This window comes from Podarcis melisellensis (genome assembly GCF_964234715.1).
Source record: "Podarcis melisellensis genome assembly, chromosome: 15".
Taxonomy (NCBI): domain Eukaryota; kingdom Metazoa; phylum Chordata; class Lepidosauria; order Squamata; family Lacertidae; genus Podarcis; species Podarcis melisellensis.
Window position 1 is genome coordinate 16173422 of NC_138532.1, and position 24285 is coordinate 16197706.

General features: G+C 51.5%; 1 protein-coding gene across 3 annotated transcripts; it reads right to left on the bottom strand.

Annotated features, from left to right (window-relative positions):
* Window positions 1-3933: 3933 nt before the first annotated feature.
* Window positions 3934-24231, bottom strand: RNF214 (ring finger protein 214). Of its 3 annotated transcripts, none has more exons than XM_081889805.1 (16): window positions 24052-24230; window positions 21727-21871; window positions 19632-20166; window positions 18021-18080; window positions 15317-15457; window positions 13321-13460; window positions 12544-12612; window positions 11207-11303; window positions 10815-10903; window positions 10128-10218; window positions 9187-9285; window positions 8547-8929; window positions 5605-5740; window positions 5381-5488; window positions 5108-5203; window positions 3934-4199 (listed from the first exon to the last, which is right to left on the bottom strand). In XM_081889805.1, exons 2-16 carry the CDS (start codon window positions 21861-21863, stop codon window positions 4134-4136), a joined length of 2247 nt encoding a protein of 748 aa, XP_081745931.1. In that variant the 5' UTR covers window positions 21864-21871; window positions 24052-24230; the 3' UTR covers window positions 3934-4133. The 3 variants fall into 3 exon arrangements, with proteins under 3 accessions (XP_081745931.1, XP_081745932.1, XP_081745933.1); XM_081889806.1 differs by lacking the exon at window positions 24052-24230 and adding an exon at window positions 23314-23455 and having other exon boundaries at window positions 21727-21867; XM_081889807.1 differs by lacking the exon at window positions 5108-5203 and having other exon boundaries at window positions 24052-24231.
* Between the last annotated feature and the right edge of the window lie 54 nt (window positions 24232-24285).

Below are 24285 nucleotides of genomic sequence, written 5' to 3' on the forward strand. Positions count from 1 at the left end.
CAAGGCCAGCTGTGACCCACAGGTGTCCATCTCAAGGTGAGGAGGGTTCCATTTTGTTAATGGTACAAAGTGGAGGGAGGATTCCTGCCTCTGGCAGTGGACGGGCCTTGATGGTCCCTTTTTAATCCCAGGCATCCAAAAGGCTTTCAGGAGTCGAAAAGAATTTTGTATCTGTTGATGAGAAGGAGCAGCTGCCTCCTCCCTCCTCAAGGCTGTCTAGCTGCCTTTCCTAGCTGCTTCCCTGGAGAAGCACTTTCTCTTCAAGGGGCCTCTCTTGATGGGCATCTCACTCCTCCCTGTTCCTTGCCTCCTTCATGAGCAGGACTCGGGTGTGGCAGAACTCAGTGGAGTTCTGTCCATCGTGGGGAGTCAGCCCTCTTTGTGTACCTGGGCTGATGGGAATAGTTGTATGCAGACATCCATCACACCTGGAGCCATGTGTGACTCAACCTGGGTTTAGCAAGCCTCCAGGAGACTCATCACCCCCACATCCACCTTGCCTCCCTTTTTTCCAGTTCCATCCTTCAGTGTTTTCCTTGTGGCTTCTTCATTGTTAAGTCCTGCTGGTTGGGCAATGATAGCTGTGGAGGTGAGCCAGATCTGTGGCCAGCTGGATGGTGCTGTGCTCCCCTCTCTTGGGGGTTCCAAACTCTTATTCTGCAAGGAAACAGGACCCCCCCTTCCCCGTTACAGTCTGAACATGGTCAAGGAGTCTGGGCTGCCTGTTGCCACAGATATTTAGAGCTCATGTCATCATTGCCTGCTGAGCATCCTTGGGCAACTGCTGATAGCCAGGTGCTGCTTCTGCGGCGGCCGTTGTCAGCTGAGCATCACTGAACCTAGGAAGCTGCCTTCTGCCAAGGGAGGCTACTGGTCCATCTAGTCCCATATCGTCCAACATGAGCCTCTCCCAAGGTGGTGCCCTTGGACTACAACTCCCATTAGCCCCAGCTGTGTGATGCTGGGAGAAGGGAGCACAGCTGTGCTTGGCTGGGAAGGATGGAGGTTGTAGTCAAAAAACACCAGGCAAGTATCAGCCTCGAGAGAGGCTGCTCTGCCCCTGGCTGGCAGCAGTTCAGGCAGGGGACTCTCCTTGCCTTACCTGGAGAGGTTGAAGATTGAACTTTGGACCAGTGGCCTGGAGGCAGCTGCTCAGGTGCCTGGCTTGCCTGCCTCGCAATTGGATGGATGCAGCAGGCAGCCTGGCTATGACTTGCTTCCCAGAAAGAGAGCAGGCAGGAGGCCAGGCTTTCCTTCAGGAAATCTGGCCCTGCATCACGTCACCATAGGAATTACCCACATCATTTGGTTGGTGGTAGATGTCCCACCAGGAGAGATGCCTCTGCCTAGGACAAATGGCTGTGCCATGCCCTTGTTGCTGGCTGGGTAGAGCAGAAGCTTTAGGGGAGGCTGGCATGGAGCAGCCGACCTCCTAACTCTGCCCTGCCTGGGCTCTCAAGGGTATGAAGGAGTTGGGGCACATTCCTCCTGCAAGGATGTCCAGCAGGGCTTCCCGGAGCCTCTGTTGGGACGGGTTGGTGCTGCTGCTGCTTCCTCTTTCTGGGGGTGTGCATTCAGGGGTCCATGCCTTTGCCTGCCACCCTGGCAAGAGGCAGCTAGCAAGGAATTGCCCCAGCTCCAGGAAAGACAGGGGACCAAGAAGCACTTGGCAGTCAGCTGCTGCTCAGTCACCAAAGCCATAGACGGGGAGGCTGCCTCTGCCTGGCATTGCTCAGAAGAGACAAACTTCTGCCACTGAAGTGTAAGTGTGTGTGTGTGTGTTGCTCAGTTGATCCGAAGGTTGCAAGAGGCTGTGGCTTTATCCTCTCCCCTTCCAACGACATGTCCATTGTTTTCAAATATATGTATGTTTGTGTGTATGTATATATATATATGTTGGCTGTTCTTGAAATTGTTATTTTCCAAAAAACCTTTTTGCATAGTTGCAGGGCTATTTCCGCAGTGTGGACGGAGGTAGCTGCCTTCTGCTTGCTAGAATGCCAGATGCCATCTGCTTGTACAATATTCTGTAAATATTTGTAATACTGGCTCCCAAACCCTCCCAGTTTTATCTCAAATGGAAGTGGAGGAGAAAGGAGCTAAGTGACCCTTTTTATTTTTGTAAATGTCTGGTTCCTTTTAAACACTTGTTTGCTAAGGCTTAATGGACAGGTGGTGGGAGGCCGGGTGCATGGGGGGGGGGGAATAGCTCTGGGGTGGATAAATGCACTTTATGGACTGTACCAAGCTTCACGTGGTGCTGAGGGGGGTTCTTTCTCTCTCTCTCTCCTCCCATTCCCTGGGATGGTCTGGCTTGTGGGAGTGAAGCACTTGTCGGCCATCAGCACCACTGAAGCAGTTTGCAAAACTCGCTTTCAAATAATAACCTCAGTGGTGTGATGGCAGAAGGCCCTCTCTCTTGTCCTGCCCCCTCCCAAGCACAGCAATGGCCCCAGCCAAGCACCTTACACCCACCCACCCACCCACCCAGAGCTCAATACCATTTTATAAGCATCAGGACAGATCAGGTCATTTTCAAACACAGGCAAGTTGGGAAAGAATAGCAACACAGATGCCACTCAAAGCTTTTTGCTGAAGGCTTGGGGAAGGGAGGGTCCACCTTTTTGTGCACATCTGGTCTGGTCCTTATGGCCCACAAGCACTTTGACCCACAGCTTTCAAACTTTGGGGGAGCACACACACACACACACACACTGATAGATCAGGCATGCGGCCCTCCAAGTGATAGAACCCCAGCTCCCATCATGGCCAATAGCTTCACCATCCCCCCCCCCCCAGCATTTTTTGCCCTTGCAGCAGAATTAAAGCACCACTGCGCCTCCCCAGGCTACCAAAGCAGATCTGAAGTGGCCAAGAAGCATGGCCCAAGGGGTGGGTGTGTACACACCTGTGCAGTTCTGTGTCCTTCCATGCTGGCTTTGGAAGGTGAGCAAAAGGCTTTGTCATGGCCACGGTAGAGGAGAGTCCCATTCTACATATCCCAGAAACGGGGGGCAGATTTGTGTTTACTGAAGGCAGAGTAAGTTAAGGTGGTGGCATCCCGTTTGGAAGTTTGAGAAACACTGCCTTAAACAAACTTTTGCTCTTTGACCTTCATGCTCAGCCACGCACTGTGGGACCCACTTAATTTTTTACTTTCTCTTCATATTGTGTGGGACGGTTGTGGTGACCCACCTTGGATGAGATGATGGCAAGAGTACTAGGTTCTGACATAGCTGATTCTAAGATCATGGTAGCAAAGCATCAGCCACTGTAATCCAACCCCTAGGCGACAGGGGCCACCAGCTCCCAGCCCATGACTTGAGCCTCTTGCATGGTGACAACCCCTCTCGATTTGGTAAACAGCACGAGAGGCTGTCAGCCACATAGGACTCTGGGAGCTCCCTAGCGAACACTGCCTTAATCAGCTGCTACAGGGACATCAAAGCAGCTTAAAAAGGGGAGGAAGGAAGCACTGCGAAGTGAGGAGGCCCAATGACTGCCAGTTTGCACATGTTGCCACTTGTTGCAGCCAAGGCCACAGAGGGGCAGCAGGGTCCTTGGCCTCACTCCCCACGGCTTTCCCGAAGAGCAACACAACCAGGATCCTGGTGGCAGAACCAGAAAAGCAGGAGGTGCTGCGGGAGAGTGTAAAATGAGGGGTTTGGGATAGGCACCACCTGAGATTCCAGCACTGTAACTCCCCCCAACCCATGTCTCTGTCAGAAACATGAATGTTTAACATGGTAAATTATTGCATTAAAGAGAGAAGAAAAAAAGCCTTTTCTTTTTGCCCCTCTTTTGCTTCAAGCCCCATTATTCCTGGTGTGGCAGAGAGGCAGGACTGGCAGCAAAGGAAGAAAGGAGGTGGGGAAAGGGCAGGAAGCCGCAGCGGAGGGGGTCCAGACAGCAGCGACAGCACCACACACACACTGCATAATATACACACTTTATTATGAACTGGTATGTATACAGACTTTCTATACACACATTCCCTATAGAATAAAAATGTACATGTGTATACATGGCCATATAAATATAGAGCTGTAGAAATTCTGGGGGTGCCTGGTGTCTTGCTGGAGCTCTCGTCCCACCCAGGCAGAGTACCGCTGTTGTCCTCTTTGCACCGGTGGTCATTTCGGACTGGGACAGAAGGGGCAAGCGTCGTTGGTGTTCGTCTGAGCCCAGAACTTGATGCACTGGAGGAAGAGGACAAAGTCTGCTGTTTCACAACCGCCTCCCACTGGGGCAAGAGGTGGGGACTAGAAGCGGCGTTTGCACAGGGTCTTTCCCCACCTCCAGTAGCAGCTATAGAAAAGGCCAGTTTATGCTACCACCTACTAATCTGGACCTAGTTGGATTCTCAGTGTTTACCCCTCCTCCGCAAACCAGGTTAAGGATCCTGTGTCCTTGAAACCAGCACTTCTTGAGAGCTGGAAGGCAGAACAGACTCTGATCTTGACATTCCCTACCCTACCTACTAAGACCCTAGGAAGCTGCCTCCCCTAGGAGGGAGAAGGCCTTCACTCCATTTGGCTTATGGTGGGGAAACTCCTGAGTAACAGCAGAAGCAGCAGCTCTTTATAGCGACTAGAGCAGGGGTCTCCAAACTAAGGCCCGCAGGCCAGATAAGACTCGAAGGGAATCATTTATCCGGCCCATGGCGACCCCCGTAGCCGCCACCCACTCTTACCAGCGCTGCGCTGCGCTGCGCGGCTGCCTGCTTCGGGGTTGGAGGAGCACCGGAAATAGCTTGTGCACATGGGCAAGCATTATTTGCGCATGCACAAGCATTATTTCCGGTGCTCCTCCGACCCGGAAGTGAGCCGGAAATAGCGTGTGCTATTAGTGTGTATATAGTGTGTATATAGTGTGTGTATGGGCACGCGCTCCCCTGCCCTGCCACGCGATTGGCGCTGGAGACACTAGCCCAAGGCATGGTAAGTTTGCTGACCTCTGGACTAGAGCTTGAATGTGTGATGGCCTTACAATTTGCTCTGCCCCAGCCAGGTGACGGAAGCCCATGGTGTGAGTCCTTCCCTGGAAGGATGCCGTGCTGGGCGTGCCCCACAGGCTGCCTGTCTCTAGGGCACATCTGAGCACCCACCTCCTTGTGCAGCACATGGGAACAAGCCATGGGGTGGAGCTCGCTAGGCTGGACCAGTTTCTGGCACATCAGACACAGTTTGCAGGCCGCAGGAACCTGGTGGGCACAGAGAAAAGGGAGTGTGGCAACGAGGCTGCAGGGTGGCAAGTTAACGGGGGTGGCTTTGACCACCGGGCAGAGAGGGCTTCCTCTATAACCCCCCTCTTTCCCTGCACCCTTTTCCCAGGTCCAGTTCAGAAAGGCCAGGGAGGTAAGGAGATGTTGATGTCTTACCTGGGGTGGTGTCCCACTGTAGGAGACCTGAGCCGAGGGCAAGAACATGGGGTTGCTCATCTGCGGCAGAGGAGCAGGGAACATCGGGGAATGGATCCGGCCAAGAGGCTGCAGTAGCAGAGAAAGCCGGGAAGGGTGGTGGCGGTTTACCATCAGGTGACCCCTTGGCCCAAGCCGTCCTCCCCACCTCGAGGGACCCAGCCCCTTCGTTCCATCCTGTTTACCTGGGTCCCAACAGCTGCCACCCGCTCCTGCTCAACCAGCTTGGCGGCCACCAGCTGGTTCAACTCCTCCATGGTCAGCCCAGCCAGAGTCCTTCGTGCGGCTTTGATCTGCTGCAGGATGTTGGTCAGCTGAGCCCTGGGGAAGGAGAGGGGGAGAGAGAGAGCATACACTGGGTCAGTTGTTACAATGGGGGGTGGATGCTGCCCGCCAGAGGAGGTGAGGTTATCAATATGCTCTCTCATACAATCTGATGAGAGGGAGAGGATCCCCTAAAGCAAGCCTGATCTTGGGGAGCAGCCCCTCCACCCCAAGTTCAGGCACCAAATCTCAGCCTCAAACCAAGCAGCAGCAGCAGCAGCAGCAATCCAGTGACCCCTTTTTCGCACAACAGCTGGAACAGGGCACAGCAATGTCTGCTCCCTGCAATTCCGCTTGCAACTGAGGGTTTGGGGTCGACTGTAGCCTCTTCCCCCACATGCTCTTTATATGAAGGTTAAGAAACCACCCGGCTCCCCCAGGCAGCCCCTCTTCCAGGGGTCAGGCAGTCTAAGCTGGCAGCAGAGCTTCTCCAGAATGCATCTCTCTCACCACTGCATAGCTCAGATAGTTAAGAGCAGTGTTTCCCAACCGGTGTTCTGCGGCACACTAGTGTGCCGCGAGACGTTGCCTGGTGTGCCGTGGGAGGGAGGTGGGCGAGTCGGGCGGCGAGAGGCGGGGCGGCGGCGGCGAGCACACGCGGGGCGGCGAGCGAGCTCCCTCCCACATCCCATCGCCGCTCGCTTCGGCAGGCCGCCCCGTGCTCCGCGCTGGTGTTGGCCAGCCTTGTGCGCCCTTTGGAGGACGCCTCGTGCTCGGCTCTGGTGTTGGCCAGCCTTGCGCACCCAGGGGATCTCCCCCCGAGAGCGCAAGGCTTGCGGGCGGAAGCCGGCAGCACGGAGCACGGGGCGCCCTTTGGAGGCCGCCCCGTGCTCCGCGCTGGTGTTGGCCAGCCTTGCGCACCCGGGGGATCTCCCCCCGAGAGCGCAAGGCTTGCGGGCGGCAGCTGGCAGCGCGGAGCACGGGGCGCCCTTCGGAGGACCCGCCAGGGAGCTGAGGACGGGGCTGTTCCTGCCCTGGGCAGCCGTGGGCAGAGGGGGCGAGGGCTGGCTGGGCCTGGAGATGGTTGGGTTGAGGAGCGGGAAGGAGAGCACCCGGCGGTCAGCGCTGGGCATGACCATGGGCATGGGGACTGTCCCAATGGGGAAGGGCAACCGCGGGGCAATGGAGGAGTTGGGCTGGAAGGCTGGTAGGAGGAAGTCTGTCTGAGAGGAAGAAAAAGAAAGAGGGAGGGTGCCCGTTAGCTCAGAGTGACCGCTTGCCAGCCCCCTCTTTGAAGCAGGTTTTCCTCCCGAGGTCACAGGGACTCCCCAGAACAGCTTAGGCGCTGCAGCCGGGCCAAGCAGAATGAAGAGCTGATTTGCAGGCCGCCCCGTGCTCCGCGCTGGTGTTGGCCAGCCTTGCGCACCCGGGGGATCTCCCCCCGAGAGCGCAAGGCTTGCGGGCGGCAGCTGGCAGCGCGGAGCACGGGGCGCCCTTCGGAGGACGCCCCGTGCTCCGCGCTGGTGTCGGCAAGCCTTGCGCACCCGGGGGATTCTCCCCCCGAGAGCGCAAGGCTTGCGGGCGGCAGCCGGCAGCACGGAGCACGGGGCGCCCTTCAGAGGCCGCCCCGTGCTCCGCGCTGGTGTTGGCCAGCCTTGCGCACCCGGGGGATCTCCCCCCAGGAGCGCAAGGCTTACGGGCGGCAGCTGGCAGCGCGGAGCACGGGGCGCCCTTCGGAGGACGCCCCGTGCTCCGCGCTCGTGTCGGCAAGCCTTGCGCACCCGGGGGGCGCGTGGGGCGCCCTGAAACAGAGGGTTCCCCATGCTGCGGACTGTAGCCTGCCGCCCGAAGCGCGGGGCGCCCTGAAGCAGAGCGCCCCTCGCGCCAGGCAGACATGGGCCAGCCCCACAAGCTCGGGGGACAGCGGGGAGGCGCAACACCGCCATCCCACTGTTCCCCGACCTGGTTTTGGGGGGGGGGGGAAATAAAGGAAAAAATTTTTTCCTTTATTTCCCTCCCAAAAAAGTAGGTGCGTCCTATGGGACGGAGCGTCCTATGGGACGAAAAATACGGTACTTACTATTTCATAATAAAGTAATTATAAAATACTTTCTTTGTGTTTATTTGATGCCTATTAAAGAGAGTTACTTTATATATAGTCAATATAGGCACAGAGTTAATTTTTTAAACATTTTCTAATGGTGGTATGCCTCGAGATTTTTTTCATGAAACAAGTGTGCCTTTGCCCAAAAAAGGTTGGGAAACACTGGTTAAGAGAATGGTGCTGATAATAAAATTCTAATTCATGGTATTATTACAGTCACAGACCAGTTCCGGGTCACTTACAATATCAGGAAAATCATAAAACACAACAGGAATATATTGAATTGCAATTGGGTATAACAGAGACAATTCAGATATAGCGGCAGTTAAAAAAATATATTAAATCTTGATCACTAAAATATAGCCTAAAATTATCATTTAAAACCTTAATCATTTTGGTAGTACAGCTTGTTCCCTAAGTTTTACGGCAGTCGCACAGGTGATAATACCACGGTTGCAGGTTCAATCCTCATATGGGACAGTTGCATATTTCTGCATCACAGGGAGTTGGCACAGATGATCCTCAGGCTCCCTTTCCAACTCTAAAATGCCCCTACCCTACCCTCACTCCCCCAGGCTACTGCTTGCAAGCTCAGCTCTGCAGCACCCTCCCAGGCTGCCATTGCCACCTGCCCCAGGGCCGCGAAGAGAACCCTCTGCGTTTCGCAGCTCCCTAGACGAGCGCTGCAGGTGAGCCAAACAAGGTGAATCCCCAGCTGTTTCTCAAGACAGCTCTGACAGACCAAGGAGCTCAACTCACTTGTTACACTGGGGAAATCGTGTCAGCAGTTTTTCCAGGAACTTCTCGAGCTTGTCCACGGGGGGCGGAGGGGGTCTCTGGAATTCCGGCGCCGCTTTGACTCCGCCCAGACCCGGCGGCGGTGGGAGCGAGGCTGCGGTGGCAGGCGTCACGCGAGGACCCGCCAGGGAGCTGAGGACGGGGCTGTTCCTGCCCTGGGCAGCCGTGGGCAGAGGGGGCGAGGGCTGGCTGGGCCTGGAGATGGTTGGGTTGAGGAGCGGGAAGGAGAGCACCCGGGGGTCAGCGCTGGGCATGACCATGGGCATGGGGACTGTCCCAATGGGGAAGGGCAACCGCGGGGCAATGGAGGAGTTGGGCTGGAAGGCTGGTAGGAGGAAGTCTGTCTGAGAGGAAGAAAAAGAAAGAGGGAGGGTGCCCGTTAGCTCAGAGTGACCGCTTGCCAGCCCCCTCTTTGAAGCAGGTTTTCCTCCCGAGGTCACAGGGACTCCCCAGAACAGCTTAGGCGCTGCAGCCGGGCCAGGCAGAATGAAGAGCTGATTTGCAACATCATTCCCTTCCTGTCTTCAGGTTCAGTTGTGCATGCCTGCCTCCACCCGCAACAAGACTGCGCCTGGACTTGGAGGGGAGGGGAAGTGCTCACCTCCAGGGGTGGTGGGGGCAGGGGAGGCGTGGGGATCTGTGGGAGGCTGCTCAGCTTGGCCCCGTTCCGCACCAGCTGGATGTGATCGTTGTACTGGTCCTAAGAGATGAGACGAACATATTCAAAACAAAATTTTAAAAAGAAGTGTCAGAGTTATTATTATCATAATTTATTCGCCTTCTAAACCACCGTCTCAAGGTGAACTATAGCCCTCTCTAGGGAATTTTTTTTAAATGTTTGATGTTTTATCACTTTTTAATTATTATTATTATTAATATTCTGTTGGGAGCCGCCCAGAGTGGTTGGGTATAAATAAAGTATTATTATTATTATTATTATTATTATTATTATTATTATTATTATTATTTCATTTAAAACAGCTATAACAAAATAGAACATATACACTTAAACGATATTAAAACCCTAAGAGGGGGACATGAAAAGGCAGAGCCTGAAAATTATCAGGGATAAAAACAAAAAAAACCAAATAAAAGTTGCAAAGAAGAATGGAAGATTTCAATTATTATAACCTCACTTATTGTTATTTGAGATAATTTTGTTTTATCTAGATGCAGGAGTTGTTAAAGGGACAGCTGAAGGACAAGCAATTTGTTAAGAAAAGCTATAAAGGTGTAAAATAAGCAGCATGTTAAAGGGGATAAATTGAAATATATCTGAGAGAGTGGGATAGCAGGGTGGGGTTTTTTTTTTGAAAAACTGTATTAAATTAATTTTAATTCAGTGTTAATGAGTTACAAATTTGAAAATAAATAAAAACTATTTGGCAAAAAGAAGAAGTAGAGACCCATTTATCCAACTGGAAAAGTCTGTTGTAACAAAAAATGTCTTCAGCTGTTTCCAGAAAGTGCAGATAATGGGATCCTGCTGTATCTCAAAGACTCCCTTCCGGAATCTGAGAAGAGGGAGCCTTTTGCACTTACACGGACGCTTTCCTTGGTCATTCGTATCCTGTTCAGCCTCGTCTCCCACTCCTGCTTTGGCCGAATGGTCTCCAGCGTTGGGGGGGCTGACCTGCCCAGACAGAACAGCAACAAAAGAGCTTCAGCAAGGAAGACACCCGGCCGAAGGGAGGAGAAGCACATACAGCTCCCTCTCTGCCCCCCTCCACTGAGCCTCTGAGCCAGGGAAGCCTCTTCTAACCCCGAGATTCTGTGTGAGGTGCTGCATACATTCAGGTCACAGACGGGCATGTGTGATGTCACAGGACAGGTAGCAGCCTCCAGCACTGCAGAGGTACAACCTGGCTCCTACTCGAGGGGAAAGAACTATGGAGGGAAACTCCTCAACATCTGAGCTGCTCCCACTCCCAGGGCCAGTGCAAAGTGCCCAGCGAAAGAGAACCTGCAGCGAGGCTTCCTGAAAAGGATTCCAGGGCAGAGGCAGGTGTTGTCCTCACCAGAGGAGCAGCCCCTGGGCACCTCCTTGTGGTTTTTCATAGGGGAGACCCTCCTCTCTTGGGTCCTGCTAGAAAAAGATGGTGAGGTACCAGTAGAGGATGCAGAATGGAGAGTGCAAGCATCTCAATTTCGTCACCCCACCAGGTCAACCTACGGACCTCCACTGTGTTGCCTCTCCCTCCCTCTGCTAAGTCCTGGCCATGTACTCACTTGAGGTAGGTGAGGTGGAGCTCAGCTTCTTTCTCTGCCTCTTCCAGCTTCAGCACCAGCAGCTCCTTTCGGCTCTCCAGGGACAGGATCTATGCAAGAACAGAGGGTCAGGCCTGCTCAAGCTGACCTCACTAGGCTTAGGGAGGAGAAGCACTCAGCCACGTGGCTCATGGCTCTCTGAGACTCCCCAACCACAGGGCAGCAGTCCTGCAAGAAGCCCCTTCTCAGGCAGAAGCCGCTGCTCAGTGACTTCAAGGCACAGCGTGCAGAGCCAAGCAACAGTGCTGCTCTGCACTCCTTTGGGGCTTGTGGCTCACATGGAATATGCTGTTTTCGTTGCAGGCAGCCAGAGGGTGCTCAGCCTCAAAGAGGGCTGCAGGGTGCCTGCCTACCTCTGCTTTCCAAGCCCGCTCCGTGTCCTCCAGAATCGACCGGCTGAACTCATCCTGCTGGTTCTTCAGCTTGTCCAGCTCCATCTCCCATACCTCCCTGGGGAGCAAAGAAAGAGCTCTGATTTAGGGTCCAGGAAGTGGAACTGCCCTCAAAAGGCTGCCCTCCCTTAATCCAGGATACAGTGGTACCTCAGGTTATATACGCTTCAGGTTACATACGCTTCAGGTTACAGACTCCGCTAACCCAGAAATAGTACCTCGGGTTAAGAACTTGACTTCAGGATGAGAACAGAAATTGTGCGGCGGCAGCGGGAGGCCCCATTAGCTAAAGTGGTGCTTCAGGTTAAGAACAGTTTCAGGTTAATAACGGACCTCCGGAACAAATTAAGTACTTAACCCGAGGTAACATTGTATTCCTGCTTCACTAAACAGAACCCTCATTGGAGAGCCTCCGATCTGGCTGGGCACACATCCCAGCGGACAACGCAGATTCGTTAATCCTCCTCGCATTATCTTTTGGACATCCATTTGTAGCCAGAAACAAGGGTTCTGTTGAAATTTTGGGACGTTGGATAGTTACAATGGAATGGTCTCGGTGGGGTGCACATTTTTATTCTTATGTATTTATGATTATTACTGTTTTATTGTGTTTTTAATAATCTGTTGGGAGCCGTCCAGAGTGGCTGGGGATACCCAGGCAGATGGGCGTGATGTAAATAATAAATAAATTATTATTATTATGACGGCTACTACTTTGTAAAAAAAGAATTTTTTTTTTAAAGGAGCCTGGCTCCTGTATCAGACCAAAAAGGGGGTGTATCTAGTCTAACATCCTCTTCTCAAAGTGGCCAACCAGATGCCCAAAGGCAGGATCCTACCTGTAGTTCCCAGCCACTCGTATTCACAGGCCCACTGTCTCCTAAAAGTGCAGGGAGAACATAGCCTTATCCTCCACGGGTTTGTCTAAACGTCTTTTAAAGCCATCTGACTTAGTGGCCATCTTGCAAGAGCTACTTCCATTGTTTTAATTATGTGCTGGGCGAAGGATCTCCCAGCATTCTGCTTTATTGGATGGCTCCTCCGACTAGTGGCAATCTGTGAGAGGGACAAACCGCTTCTCCCCATCCCTTTTCTCCACACCCGTGTATCATTTTACGCAATAGTTTGATGCCGACATCAAACTGGCACAAGAGAGGGGAATTGAAAGTCCTCCCCACAAGTGGGGATAGAAGGTCTCATATGAACCACAGTCTCCTTGTAAGACTACCAAGAGAGAGAGAGATGTGAAGGAGGGCAAAGCACAGCAAAAACATTCTTAAGAAAAGGAAGAGGCCTACTTCTCCTCAGACTGCTCAGCAATGAGGGAAACGATCTTGTTCTCCTTCTCCTCTTGTTCTTTCAGCAGCCTGTATGGAAAGAGAAATGGGACATGCTGAGTTAATTCCTTGCACTGGGAAGGGATGGGGACCACTGGTCCTTTGGATGTGGCTGGACTGCAGCTCCCATTGCCCCTGAGCATTGGCCATGTGGTGCTGGAGCAGATGGAAGGTGAAATCTGACAGGGTCTCCATGCCTGGACCATAGGGTCCATTTACTTCCACAAAGACCAAGGCTGGGTGGAGGAACCAAGTCAAGACTCAGCCACACTCACATCCAGCAAGGCAATCTCTAACATCATTGTTTTCGTTGTGGCTATTATTTCCACGTTCATCCCAAAGCGTTCTACCAAAAATAATAAAAGCAGCTAAAAACATTTAGGAAAACAATAAAAGGTGATTTTCGAAAATGATACAAGATGGCACAGACTTCCATCACCAGGCTGGGAAAGCTTGAGAAAACAGAAATGTCGCTTCGCAACTGTGCTTCCAGTTCCAACTGGAGAACAGTTGGGCCAATGGGGTCTCCCGGAAACCATGACTGAACACCAGGCAGCCTGCAGAGGGTGTGGGGTCAGCTGAAGTTGCTGAGCAAAAGCAGACTTGGTGAGAAGACGCAGATCAAAAGGACCCTTCCCCACAAACCTGGCCAACCTGACATAGACTTCCTCCTGTTTTGGATTCCGAGCCAAGCTTCAGAGCGGGCTAAGCATTGCTGTCTTTAACTCTCAGAAATACCTCCTGCCTTTCTCATAGAGCTTCTCAATTTCTGCCTTCAGGTCCTGCTCCTTCTGCAAATACTCCTTTTTTTCCTTCTCCATCTTCTTCTTGGTCTCTTCCCGCTTAACAGTCACATCCTGAATGGCCTTCAGGATCTCCTAGAGAAGTGGGGAAAATACACCAAGTATTTATATTGGGCTTTCAGATCTCAAAGGTCTTCACATTGTGTTTTTATATATACATATATACATATACATATACATATATATATATAAAATATTATGTTATATATTATTATATATTATAATATATATATTGTATATTATATATATATTATAAATATATATTTATATTATATATATCTTTATTTATATATATATATATATGTATGTAAAGGGACCCCTGATCATTAGGTCCAGTCGTGGCTGACTCTGGGGTTGTGGCACTCATCTTGCTTTACTGGCTGAGGGAGCCGGCGTACAGCTTCCGGGTCATGTGGCCAGCATGACTAAGCTGCTTCTGGTGAACCAGAGCAGCGCACGGAAACGCCGTTTACCTTCCCGCCGGAGCGGTACCTATTTATCTACTTAACTTTGACGTGCTTTCGAACTGCTAGGTTGGCAGGAGCAGGGACCGAGCAACAGGAGCTCACCCCGTGTGTGTGTGTGTGTGTGTGTGTGTGTGTGCCCCTTCAGCATCACTGTGTTACCAGGGTGGCTAACAAATTCAGATAAAATAAAAACGTGGTGTTGAAAATATTCATAATAAAACACATAAACCCAACTACAGCAGAAGCAATCCCATGAAAAAGAAATGCAAAACTGCTACAACTTCTTTAAAGACTCCTGTGAGTATCACTGTCTTCATATTCCAGAAGAGGCTGGGCAGTGTTTTGCCTAGGACCACCTAGCAAGTTCATAACCGAGATCTGAACTCGTGGCATCCTGGATTACAGCACACTCTCTTAGCTGGTGTGCTGCACCATGGCACCACCCAGAATGTTCAAAAATTATCTTTACAAATCTAGGAACATAGAAAGTTGCTTTATCCCAAGAAAGACCATTGCTCCATCTATCCCAGTATTGTTGATGCTGATTGCTGTAGTGGTTCTCCAGAATTTCAGGTGCCCTTCTAAAGACAATCTACTCTGCATGCAAAATACACGTTTTGAAGTCAGGAAAGCTGCAGAGAGCTATCCAAGCTACAAGAAAGTTTTGGACCAGAAAATATTGGGGTCGGACTCATAGTAACTTTCAGCACATTGCTATAGTTTTACCCCCTGCTTCTGTTAACGTGGTTGGCATGATCAGCCACAGGAGGCCTAATCAATGCATTTTCCCAAAGCCAATTGCCCTCCTCATGGCTTGGCTTGAGTCTCTAAGAACACACACAGACACCCTTGGCTGTTTCTCCCAATTGATCAACAGTGTCCAGAGTGGGAAGGAACAGAGAGCTCTCCAAAACAGTCCACTCACTACAGGAGAATTCACATCCCATTGCGCAAGTGGACCTTTGCCCTGCTCACCCAACCATGGTTTTATCACTTGTCTTTCAGGAGGAAGGGTGGGACAGAAATTTAATAAGCAAACTCCACCGAGGTTTTCTTTCCACTCCATTTTGAACCCACCAGGCTAAGCAAGTCCGCCACCTATGACTCTCCCATGCAAGGGCATATCCTCATACTTCCCACTGTTACCACCACTCACATAGCAGGAAGTGCCCCTACTGCACACAGAAGGTCCCACGCTCAGTCTTTGCTACCTCCTCTGTGATGGCAGAGGCAGCAGTAGCTGCCGCGGGAAGCTAGAGGCAGGACTTTGCTCTGCCTGAGTTAAAGGAGAGCCACTGTCAGTCAGAGCAGGAAGCCGTACTGGGCCAAGGGGGATCAACAGCCTGACCTGGTACAAGGCGGCAGCTTCCTGCCTTCTGTGGTTCTGCCCAGCACTTGAGACAGGCAGCCTTCCCTGGGCTCAGCTGCCGTGGAAAGAGGGAAGGAAGAAGCTGCTCTGGTTACCTGGTGGTTCTTCATTTCTTCCTCCCTTCGCTGCTGGAGCTGCTTCAGCTGCACTTGGAGCTGATTCTCCACCTGCCTCTGCTTATCTAGCACTTCCTGGTAACGCTCCTTCAGCAAAGCCCTCTCGGACATCATTTTATCCTGCCAGGGGGCAAAGAAGAAAGAAGTGAAAAGAGGGAGCCCTTTCTCCATCTTCACAATTACACCACCCATTGGAGTAACTTGTTCTCCCTGCACCCTAGACAGATAAGGAAGAGGTGGTAACCTGGAAATGGGAGGGGAGGAGTCTGTCCTGTTCTGAACCAGCAAGATTTCCATTTCCATGATTAACACAAACGCCAGGCCAACTTCCGCCTTGCCAAACATCTTCTTTGGCAATCACTCATAGCCGAGTAAGTTTGTCTTCCATGAACATGGTCTTAACAGTGAGTCCATAAGTGACTGTGGAGGCCAATTTTGGATCCACATGTCTTTCCACAGTGGGGACATAGGTTTCTGGGCAGGAGTTGATCATGGTGGGGATTTGTCAAGCGTGCCTTCCTCTTAGCACTTTTCTCCCTTTCGTCCTGTGTTTGAGTGTCTTCAAAGTCCATGACACCTTTGGAAAAGGCTGTTCTCCCATTGGAGCACTCGCAGGCCAGTGTTTCCCAATTGTTGGTGTTTATACTACATTTTTAAAAAGATTTGCCTTTAGAAAGTCTTTAAAGCTCATTTGTTGACCACCAGCATTATGCTTTCCATTTTTAAGTTCAGAATAGAGTAGTTGCTTTGGAAGATGATAATCAGGCATCTGAACAACATGACCAGTCCAACAAAGTTGAAGTTGAAGAATCATTGCTTCAACATGTGATCTTTGCTTCTTCCAGGTGTTTATACGTGATCCATGTTTCACAAGCATACAGTAAGGTTGGTGGTACAATAGCTTTGTAAACAAGCATTTTGGTTTCCCTGCGAAAGTCCTGGTCCTCAAACACTCCACTCTTCAATTGGGAGAAAGCTGCAGTCGCAGAGGACCTCAGCAGCTAAGGGGAAGTTGCGGTTAAGCAGATGCTGGTAATGTTCTTTCTAGTACAGTGCAATAGCTTCTTTATCTTTTAGAAGTGTGGTACCATCTGTGGAGTGCAGGAGGCATATGCCATTATTTACTGGCCCATAGATGGTCTTTGTGGCTTTAAGGAAACTCTGTGCATCTGAGTGTCGGCTAAGTGCTGGATCTCTTGAGCTTTTGTATCCACCAAGTATTCTTTAGTTCTCTGGTTCCTCTTTTAACCTCAGCCTTAGCGTTGGCATAGGTTTTTTTCTTAGTGGCACAGTTTCTAGATTGCCAAACATATGAGGTGGGTCACCATGCCTCAGTTGGGCACAGATTCAAGGAAAACATCTAGAGCAAACATGCCACTTGTCTCTATGCTTCCAAATTACCCAAGCCTAGAGCTGGGGCTGTCCTGATCTGTCCTTGGGACTACTGGGCTAGAGGAGCAGCTCTCTTAGCAGGGCAGTCAGGGAGGCAACCTGAACTATGAAAGATAGAAAACTCTTCAAGAGAAAGAACAGATCCACATGCAAAAAAGCTCTGAACGAGGAGAGGTGACCCCCTTGTCCCTCAGCACCTGGTCATCTTCCCCGCTTGAAGTGCAGGGAATCCCAAAAAGGAGATTAATCCTTTTGTGTCTGACAGAGCTTTATTTCAAAGCAAATAGGTACATTAAGGCAAAGGGAGCCCTGACCGTTAAGTCCAGTCGCGGATGACTCTGGGGTTGTGGCAGTCATCTCACTTTACTGGCCGAGGGAGCCGGCGTTTGTCCGCGGACAGCTTCTAGGTCATGTGGCCAGCATGACTAAGCCACTTCTGGTGAACCAGAGCAGAGCACAGAAACACCGTTTACCTTCCCGCCAGAGTGGTACCTATTTATCTACTTGCACTTTTTAATGCTTTCGAACTGCTAGGTTGGCAGGAACAGGGACCGAGCAACAGGCGCTCACCCCGTCGCAAGGATTCAAACCACCGACCTTCTGATCGGCAAGCCCTAGGCTCTGTGGTTTAGACCACAGAGCCACCTGCATCCCAAAATAGGCACATACATAATTTTATTTGTATGCTGTCTTTCCGGTGTTCAAACTGTGCTCAAGGCAGCTTACAACACAGACAAAAATTCACAAGTACAACATAACAAAAGTAGCCGTATATAATAACTAAAAAACAAAAAAACAAAAACGCAACCAAATTAATGATTCCCACATAAATCACAAGAAAATCTATAATAAATAAATGAATTCTGCTAGATGAGGGCTGCATTTCTCTTTTTAGGCTAGCTTCAGCAAAGACATTCACAGACCCCCCACCCCACCTCCTCTATGCTCCATCCAGGCACACAGGAGTCATTATCAGTATTCAAGGACACATTCCAGCCAGGGACAAAACACTTGTGGGTGGTGCAATTGGGGGAGGATGTGTGGCTTGAGGAGCATTTCAAAGGTCAGCTAGAGAGTCCTGGAGGGCCACAGAGGGCTCAGCCCTGCACAGGGCTCTCCTTACACAGCAGCGTCTGACCATCCACTATGAAGGCAGAAGCCATCAGGGATTGAGGCAGGCGCCCCCCGCCCCCCCCCCCCGCTGCTCTGAAGGATCTGAGGCTGCCTTCCTGCACACTTTCTTATTGGAGGAAAAGGGGGAGCTACTCATGCAGAAGACAGCACAGCTTACCAGGCTCTTTTCAATATCCTGATCAGTGTTCACTTCCAAGTCAGCTGTTCTGAAGTCGGTCTGCAAAGGGAGGAGAAAGTGCAGCCTGTCAAAAAGGTCATGCGATGCATTTTGTGATGCTCTTTTGGATGTTACAGTGACAAGAAGCTCTGGTGAAGTCGCTTTGTGGGGCTGTTAAGTCAACAGGGCCCAGGCCATGCCTCCCCTTTCACTTGATTACCAAAGCTAATCTAAACAGAAATGCTGGTTCAGAGGTTGGAGGGGTTACGCACAGGTTCAGGTACAGGCTCAGCCACCAAGTGGGTCCTCTTTTTGCTTAACCTGAGGGCTAGAAACCTGCAAAGCCCTTTGCCTCCATTTGCAAGACTACTTTGCTTTGGTAAGAAGCATTTTGGTCAGTGATAGGAGCAAAACATGGCGGTCCCCCATAACCTGAGCGAAGAGTCCAAAAAATGCCATTATAAGAACACAAGAAGAGCCCTAAAGCTGGGTCAGGCCAATGTTGGCCCATCCAGTCCAACCTCCTATTCTCTGAGCAGCCAACTGGATGCTCCATGGGAAGCCTGCAAGCAGGACCTGAGTGCAACAGCAGCAGCACTCCACCCACTTGTGACCCCCCAGCAACTGGAATTCAGAGGCATGCTGCCTACAGCAGTGGAGGCAGAACAGAGCCATCCTGGCTAATCCTCTTTTCAAGCCATCCAAGTTGATGGCCATCATCACTACATCTTGTGGGAGCAAATTCCAGAGTTTTAACTATGCGCTGAAGACAGACAGAAAATAGCAGTGTCTCCCAAACTTGGGTCTCCAGCTGTTGTTGGACTACAACTCCCATCATCCCTAGGGAGCAGGACCAGTGGTCAGGGATGATGGGAAATGTAGTCCCAAAACAGCTGGAGACCCAAGTTTGAGAAACACTGCTATTTTCTGTCTGTCTTCAGTTTTCCAACATTCAGCTGTACCCTCAGGGTTCTAGTAAGTCACCTACTCCTTTTCTTGTATCATCATGTGTAATTTTATGCACCTCTATTATACTCTCCCCCCCCATACTGTGTATATATGACTAAGCCCGAAATGTTTGGTTGCCATTTTCTAAGCACTCTCAGCTGTGTTGATCCAGATATAACCCCCAAAAGCAATGGATGTACAGCGTAACACCCTATTAGGATCAGCTGCCAGTCAAAGAAGGGATGTTTATAGAATAAATTGCAAAGCTTATTAAGCTTGAACTAAAGCTTGTCAGCCAGCAGAAATGCAACCTTTAGCCTTTTAAATAGAATTGCCAAGAAGTATTGCCATTTAAACTGCCACCATGAAGAACCCTACCATAGAAAATGAAAAAGTATACCTAGCTGCTTCTTGGTTATTTCCCCCATTCTCCAACTTCCTCTATGCTAATCAATCAAAAACAATAAGAAAACCTGAAGGTATCCATATCATCTCATTCACTTGCCAAAGCAAGGAAGGCCTACCAATGACCTTGGTGAAAAAAAGTCCCATGCACCCTCCCCACTATGCCAATTTCAGTGTATGGTAAGGAAGACTCTCCATCAGACAGAAGTCTCTCCAAAGCACCCCACCTCCCGCAGCCTCCCTAAATGAGTACTTGACCTGCACCGCAATGTTCTGGGAGGGTTTTTGGAATGCGCCTTCTTGGTCTTGGTCTTCCCCACTTGGAGATACTGCCAAGGGCGTGTCTTCCAGATCTGGGCACCCATTCTGCCGCCTGCCGTGCTGCAAGATCAAAGACCCCAGCTCATCCTTGGAGCAGTTCAGGACGTCACTGGTCTGGTCCATGGAGCAGTCTGCCTGTGCAAGGGGTGAAGCCACTGGTAGACTTTCCCCAGACAGAGAAGGTCTCTTTTCTCCAACGGCATTGTCCAAGTCGGGCAAAGGGGGCTCCTCGCTTGAGGGGCACGATGAGGGCAGCGAGGCAGCCTCAGTAAGGGGGGCAGACAAAAGCTCTTCTGAGGTCTCTTGGTCCTGGGGAACTGGCAAGGGCGAGTCATTCTCCGGTTTCCCAGAATCCTTTTCTGCATCTTCCGAGTGATCACCTTCCCAGCTCTCGCTAGCTTTCGGATGGGTGTGATTGGTGGTGGCAGCCAGTGGCAGGCAATCGTCTTCATAAATGGAAAGGTCACTTATGCTGTCCCAGAGAACAAAAAGAGAGAATCAGTGTCCACTGCAAATTTCACCCAAGTATGCAACAAAGAGTGCTCAGTTACTCCACCTCACACACACAGGAAAGGGGAAGAACTTGCAAGCTACCTGCTCAGGTGCCCTTGACAAAGAGCCGAATGGCTCAGGACTTTTGTGGAGAAAGTCTTCAAAATGTGACAAAGGAATGCTCAGAAAGCAATTAATAAAAACCATACAAACAGATAAGAGAAGAGTGGAAGTGTTTCGGAGAATATCTTAAGGGGGCACAGCATTCAATTTAACCTACAAATAGGAGTTAACATATGAGCAGCAGATAAAACATCAAATAAAGGAAGATTTGAGATGGAAATGGGTGGAGTATCAGGATATTTAGCCGACCAAGGTTTGTTGAGAATGCTACAGAGAGATGGACTGGGAAGTCCTAGGAAAAGGGATAAATGATGGATATGGTATGATACGGTATGTGTATAAAACTTGTTTAAAAATGCATTAAAAAAGAGAGATGCCTTCAAAAGCTAATACAGTACAGATGAAGCGGTAACACCGGTGCCACAATTGTATTTTTTTATGTTTAAAAAAAGAAAGGAAAAAACCACACCATACATGTCACTTATAAGTGACTCCATAATTGTTCACTCCTGACTTCACACCTTCAGTTAAATACTGACAACAGCCTTTGAGTGTTCCAAGTGTTTCACATAGATTATCTTAGCTGCGCATTTAAGCACTTGCCTGGTAGCTGCAAGAGACAATGAGGGGCTGAGCATTAACCATTAACATCACCTCTCTTGAGGAGTGATCAGTGATCTTAGAAAGATCTAAGGCATCATGCTTAAATGCCAGGTAGGGCTGGGGAAGAGGCCTCCCTGAGAGCACTGCCGGTCAGAGAACACAATACTAAGAAATAAAACAAAAACTTCTGCAACTTGGGAGGGTGGGGTTGGTTTGTCTATTTTGCATGGTGCTTTGGAGGCACATGGAAGCAAACACCAGAAATTATTGCTCCTTCTGAATGCCTCCCAGAACAGCATGGTACACAATTAATAGCCACATGGAAAGGACAGCCATCCGTTAGCTCGCTGTATACCCCAAAATCCTAGCAAAGGAGTTCCTGGAGCCACATCTCGTTTTGCCATTGTAGCATGCACAGCCTCTTAACCAAATCCCTAGATCAGAGGCAGAAAGGAAAGAGAACAGGTGTGGAAAAGCCAAGCCACCGCCAGAAAGAGACTGATCACACCTTAACAACAAAGAAGGATGCTCAGCACCGGACAGACAGCAAGAGAGGATCAAAGCCACTGAAAAAGGTCTCTGACACTCCCTCAAATCAAACAGCTAGGCTTTAGCATCACTTCTCTCTGGACACAGCAGGTACCCAAATGAGAGGGAACTCATATCCTGCTTCCTTGAATACCACCACCCTGTGATCTGCTTGGAATAAGCTCCATTATTGGTGGAGTCATTTGGGCTGTGTTCTGAAGGCCATGGCTGTTCTTCCAGAGGATTCTGAACTCCCACTTGCCAACATTTAGTGTGTCCAGCTTACCTGAGAGGCAAACTGGCAAATCCTTTGGGAAGCTCAGAGTCACATGGGGCAGGCTGGCTGGCAGGAACACTTTCACTCTCCTCCACCTCTTCCTCCTCCTCCTCCTCTTCATCATCTTTGGTTTGCTCAGAGGCCATCGCTCTCTCTGCAAGCAAAGAATCCAACAGTCACAGCTGCACTTGGGACCTCGACTCGCTCTGAGGTGGTTCTCCTATGGCCAGTTGGCAGCAGGTTCCTATTGCAGAGATACGAGGCCAGTGCAGGTGTTACAGAGTGGGGCTAGAGGCAGCAGCAAGGGAAAGGCATCTACCACCTCCACAAGAACAACTGACACAAAACAGCACCCAACAACTTTGGGGTACAGCAGTGCAGGAGGCTGATCCTACTGCAGAACCTCTGGATTGCCTGAGAGATCCGGGTGTCAAACTCACAACACACATTACAGGATTTACAGGTGACTAGTTGCCTGTGTGAGAGCTGGACCATAAAGAAGGCTGAGCGCCAAAGAATGGATGCTTTTGAATTATGGTGCTGGAGGAGACTCTTGAGAGTCCCATGGACTGCAAGAAGATCAAACCTCTCCCTTCTGAAGGAAATCAGCCCTGAGTGCTCACTGGAAGGGCAGATCGTAAAGCTGAGGCTCCACCTCATGAGAAGAGAAGACTCCCTGGAAAAGACCCTGATGTTGGGAAAGATGGAGGGCACAAGGAGAAGGGGATGACAGAGGACGAGATGGTTGGACAGTGTTCTCAAAGCTACAAACATGAGTCTGACCAAACTGCAGGTGGCAGTGGAAGACAGGAGGGCCTGGCGTGCTCTGGTCCATGGGGTCATGAAGAGTCGGACATGACTAAACGACAACAGTTGCCTGTGTGGGCTCCCTGCTCCTAAACCAGGTTCCACCACACACAAAGAGAACAGGTCCTGGACCTGTTCCTTGCATAGCAGAGGAATGTGCTTGCAAAACCCTTTCCTTGGCAACTGGGTGCAGGGACTTTGCTGCTGCTTCTGGCTCTATTTTTACCCAACCTGTCAACCCAACAGCCACCAGTAAAAGCCAAAGGGTCTGGGTGCATCTGAGTGCAGGATTTGGCAGGCAGCGGTCTAGAGGACCAGGAGACATCCCCCAAGTCTAATCAGCCCTGAGGGGAGCACAGCGAGAGTTTCCTTTGCAGCCCAGGTTAAGAAGCCCAGCTTCAGGGGGAGGGGGGGAACTGTATCAATTAAACCAGCTCTCCCCACACAAGATGCAGAATAAGAGAGGAGGAAAGTAAAAACCTGACTCCCTTTCAGAATATCACTTTCCTGGGGATGCAGGAGGGTAGGGGGAGACCTAAACCCACCCACCCCCAATAGGTGCCAACTCCCTGGGGCCCGAACACCCACAAAATTCCCGAATGAAAGGGCCGGGCACTCGCACATTTCGGTGCCAGGGCCAGGCACGCTGCATGGCACCCACGGCCCGGGCACCCACGGTCGCGGGGCCAAGTTGGCACTCCTGCACCCCCCCCTTTTGCAAAAATGGTCCATGTATGTGGGGAGACGAGGCGGCCAGTTGCCAGGGGTCGAGGGAACCTTTCCCGAGACTTGCCCTGCTCCGCGCTGCCTCCGGTGTCCGCCGCGACTCGGGCCTCGCCTGGGACGCTCAACTGGCTCGCTCGGGGGGAGCCGGATGCGGCGGCGGCCCGGGACGAAGCGCGGCCTGGTGGCGGCAGGGCTCTCCTTCCCCTTCCCTCCCTCCTTCCGCCCTGCCGAGGAAGCGCGACCAAGAGAGAGGCCCGGCCGGAGCCTCTGCGCACAGCTCCCCCTGCCGCCCCGGAGGGAAGGAGGGAGCCCCCGAACCACCCGGAGCGCTGGAAGGAGGTGGCGGTGGGTGAGGGTGGGATAGGCAGGAAAAGCAAGCCCCCCCCCGCAATGCACCCCCCACCCCCAGGGACAAGAGCACTCCTGCAGAGCCAGCCACCAAACACACCACCAAAAATAACTTCGCCTGGGGGGCACCTGCCCGCCACCACCGCCTGCTTTCCCCCATCCCCGCTGAGCCCCGGAACCTGCTTGCCCGGTGATAGAAGCAAAGGTGAGGAAACCGAGCATGTGCAGAGCGCCGACTTCTCCCCCCGCTGCCGCCGCGCTCAGTAAAAGCAACCGGGCAGAGGTGGGGACGGGGACCCTCTCTCCGCACAGATCTTGCATGTGGCCCTGGAGGAAAAGCGCCGCTCGGTCCCCGGGAAGGGCCGCCGGAGACGCTGCCCGACGGCCGCGCTTCGTTCGGTGCCATTTGGGGGCGTCCGCCTGACTCTTGCCTCTCCAGCCACTCGCGCTTACCGCGGCGCCAGCAAATTCCCTCTGCACCCTCCAGAAAGCGGCGGCACTCGGTGGGTGGCTGGGTCCCTGCCCGGGACGCGACCCCTCTCTCGCGCGCCCTGGAGAGGCTTGGGGCGCAGCCCCTGCAGCCCACCGACCCGCCCTCCGGCTTCGGGGACAGGCGCAGCCGGGAGGGAGGGCCGACGGGGCGGGCTCCGGACGTGACGCGCCCGGCCGTGGCGCCGCCTTGGTCGC

Bases quoted from the DNA above. Each gene is read 5' to 3' on its own strand.
- RNF214 (XM_081889805.1), bottom strand. From the start codon at position 21,863: ATGGCCTCTGAGCAAACCAAAGATGATGAAGAGGAGGAGGAGGAGGAA. The intron at 12,613-13,320 runs GTATTTCTGAGA...CTTTCCATACAG, and splicing joins CTCTATGAGAAAGGCAGGAG to GCTGCTGAAAGAACAAGAGG. The intron at 8,930-9,186 runs GTGAGCACTTCC...TCTTCCTCTCAG, and splicing joins TGCCCCCACCACCCCTGGAG to ACAGACTTCCTCCTACCAGC.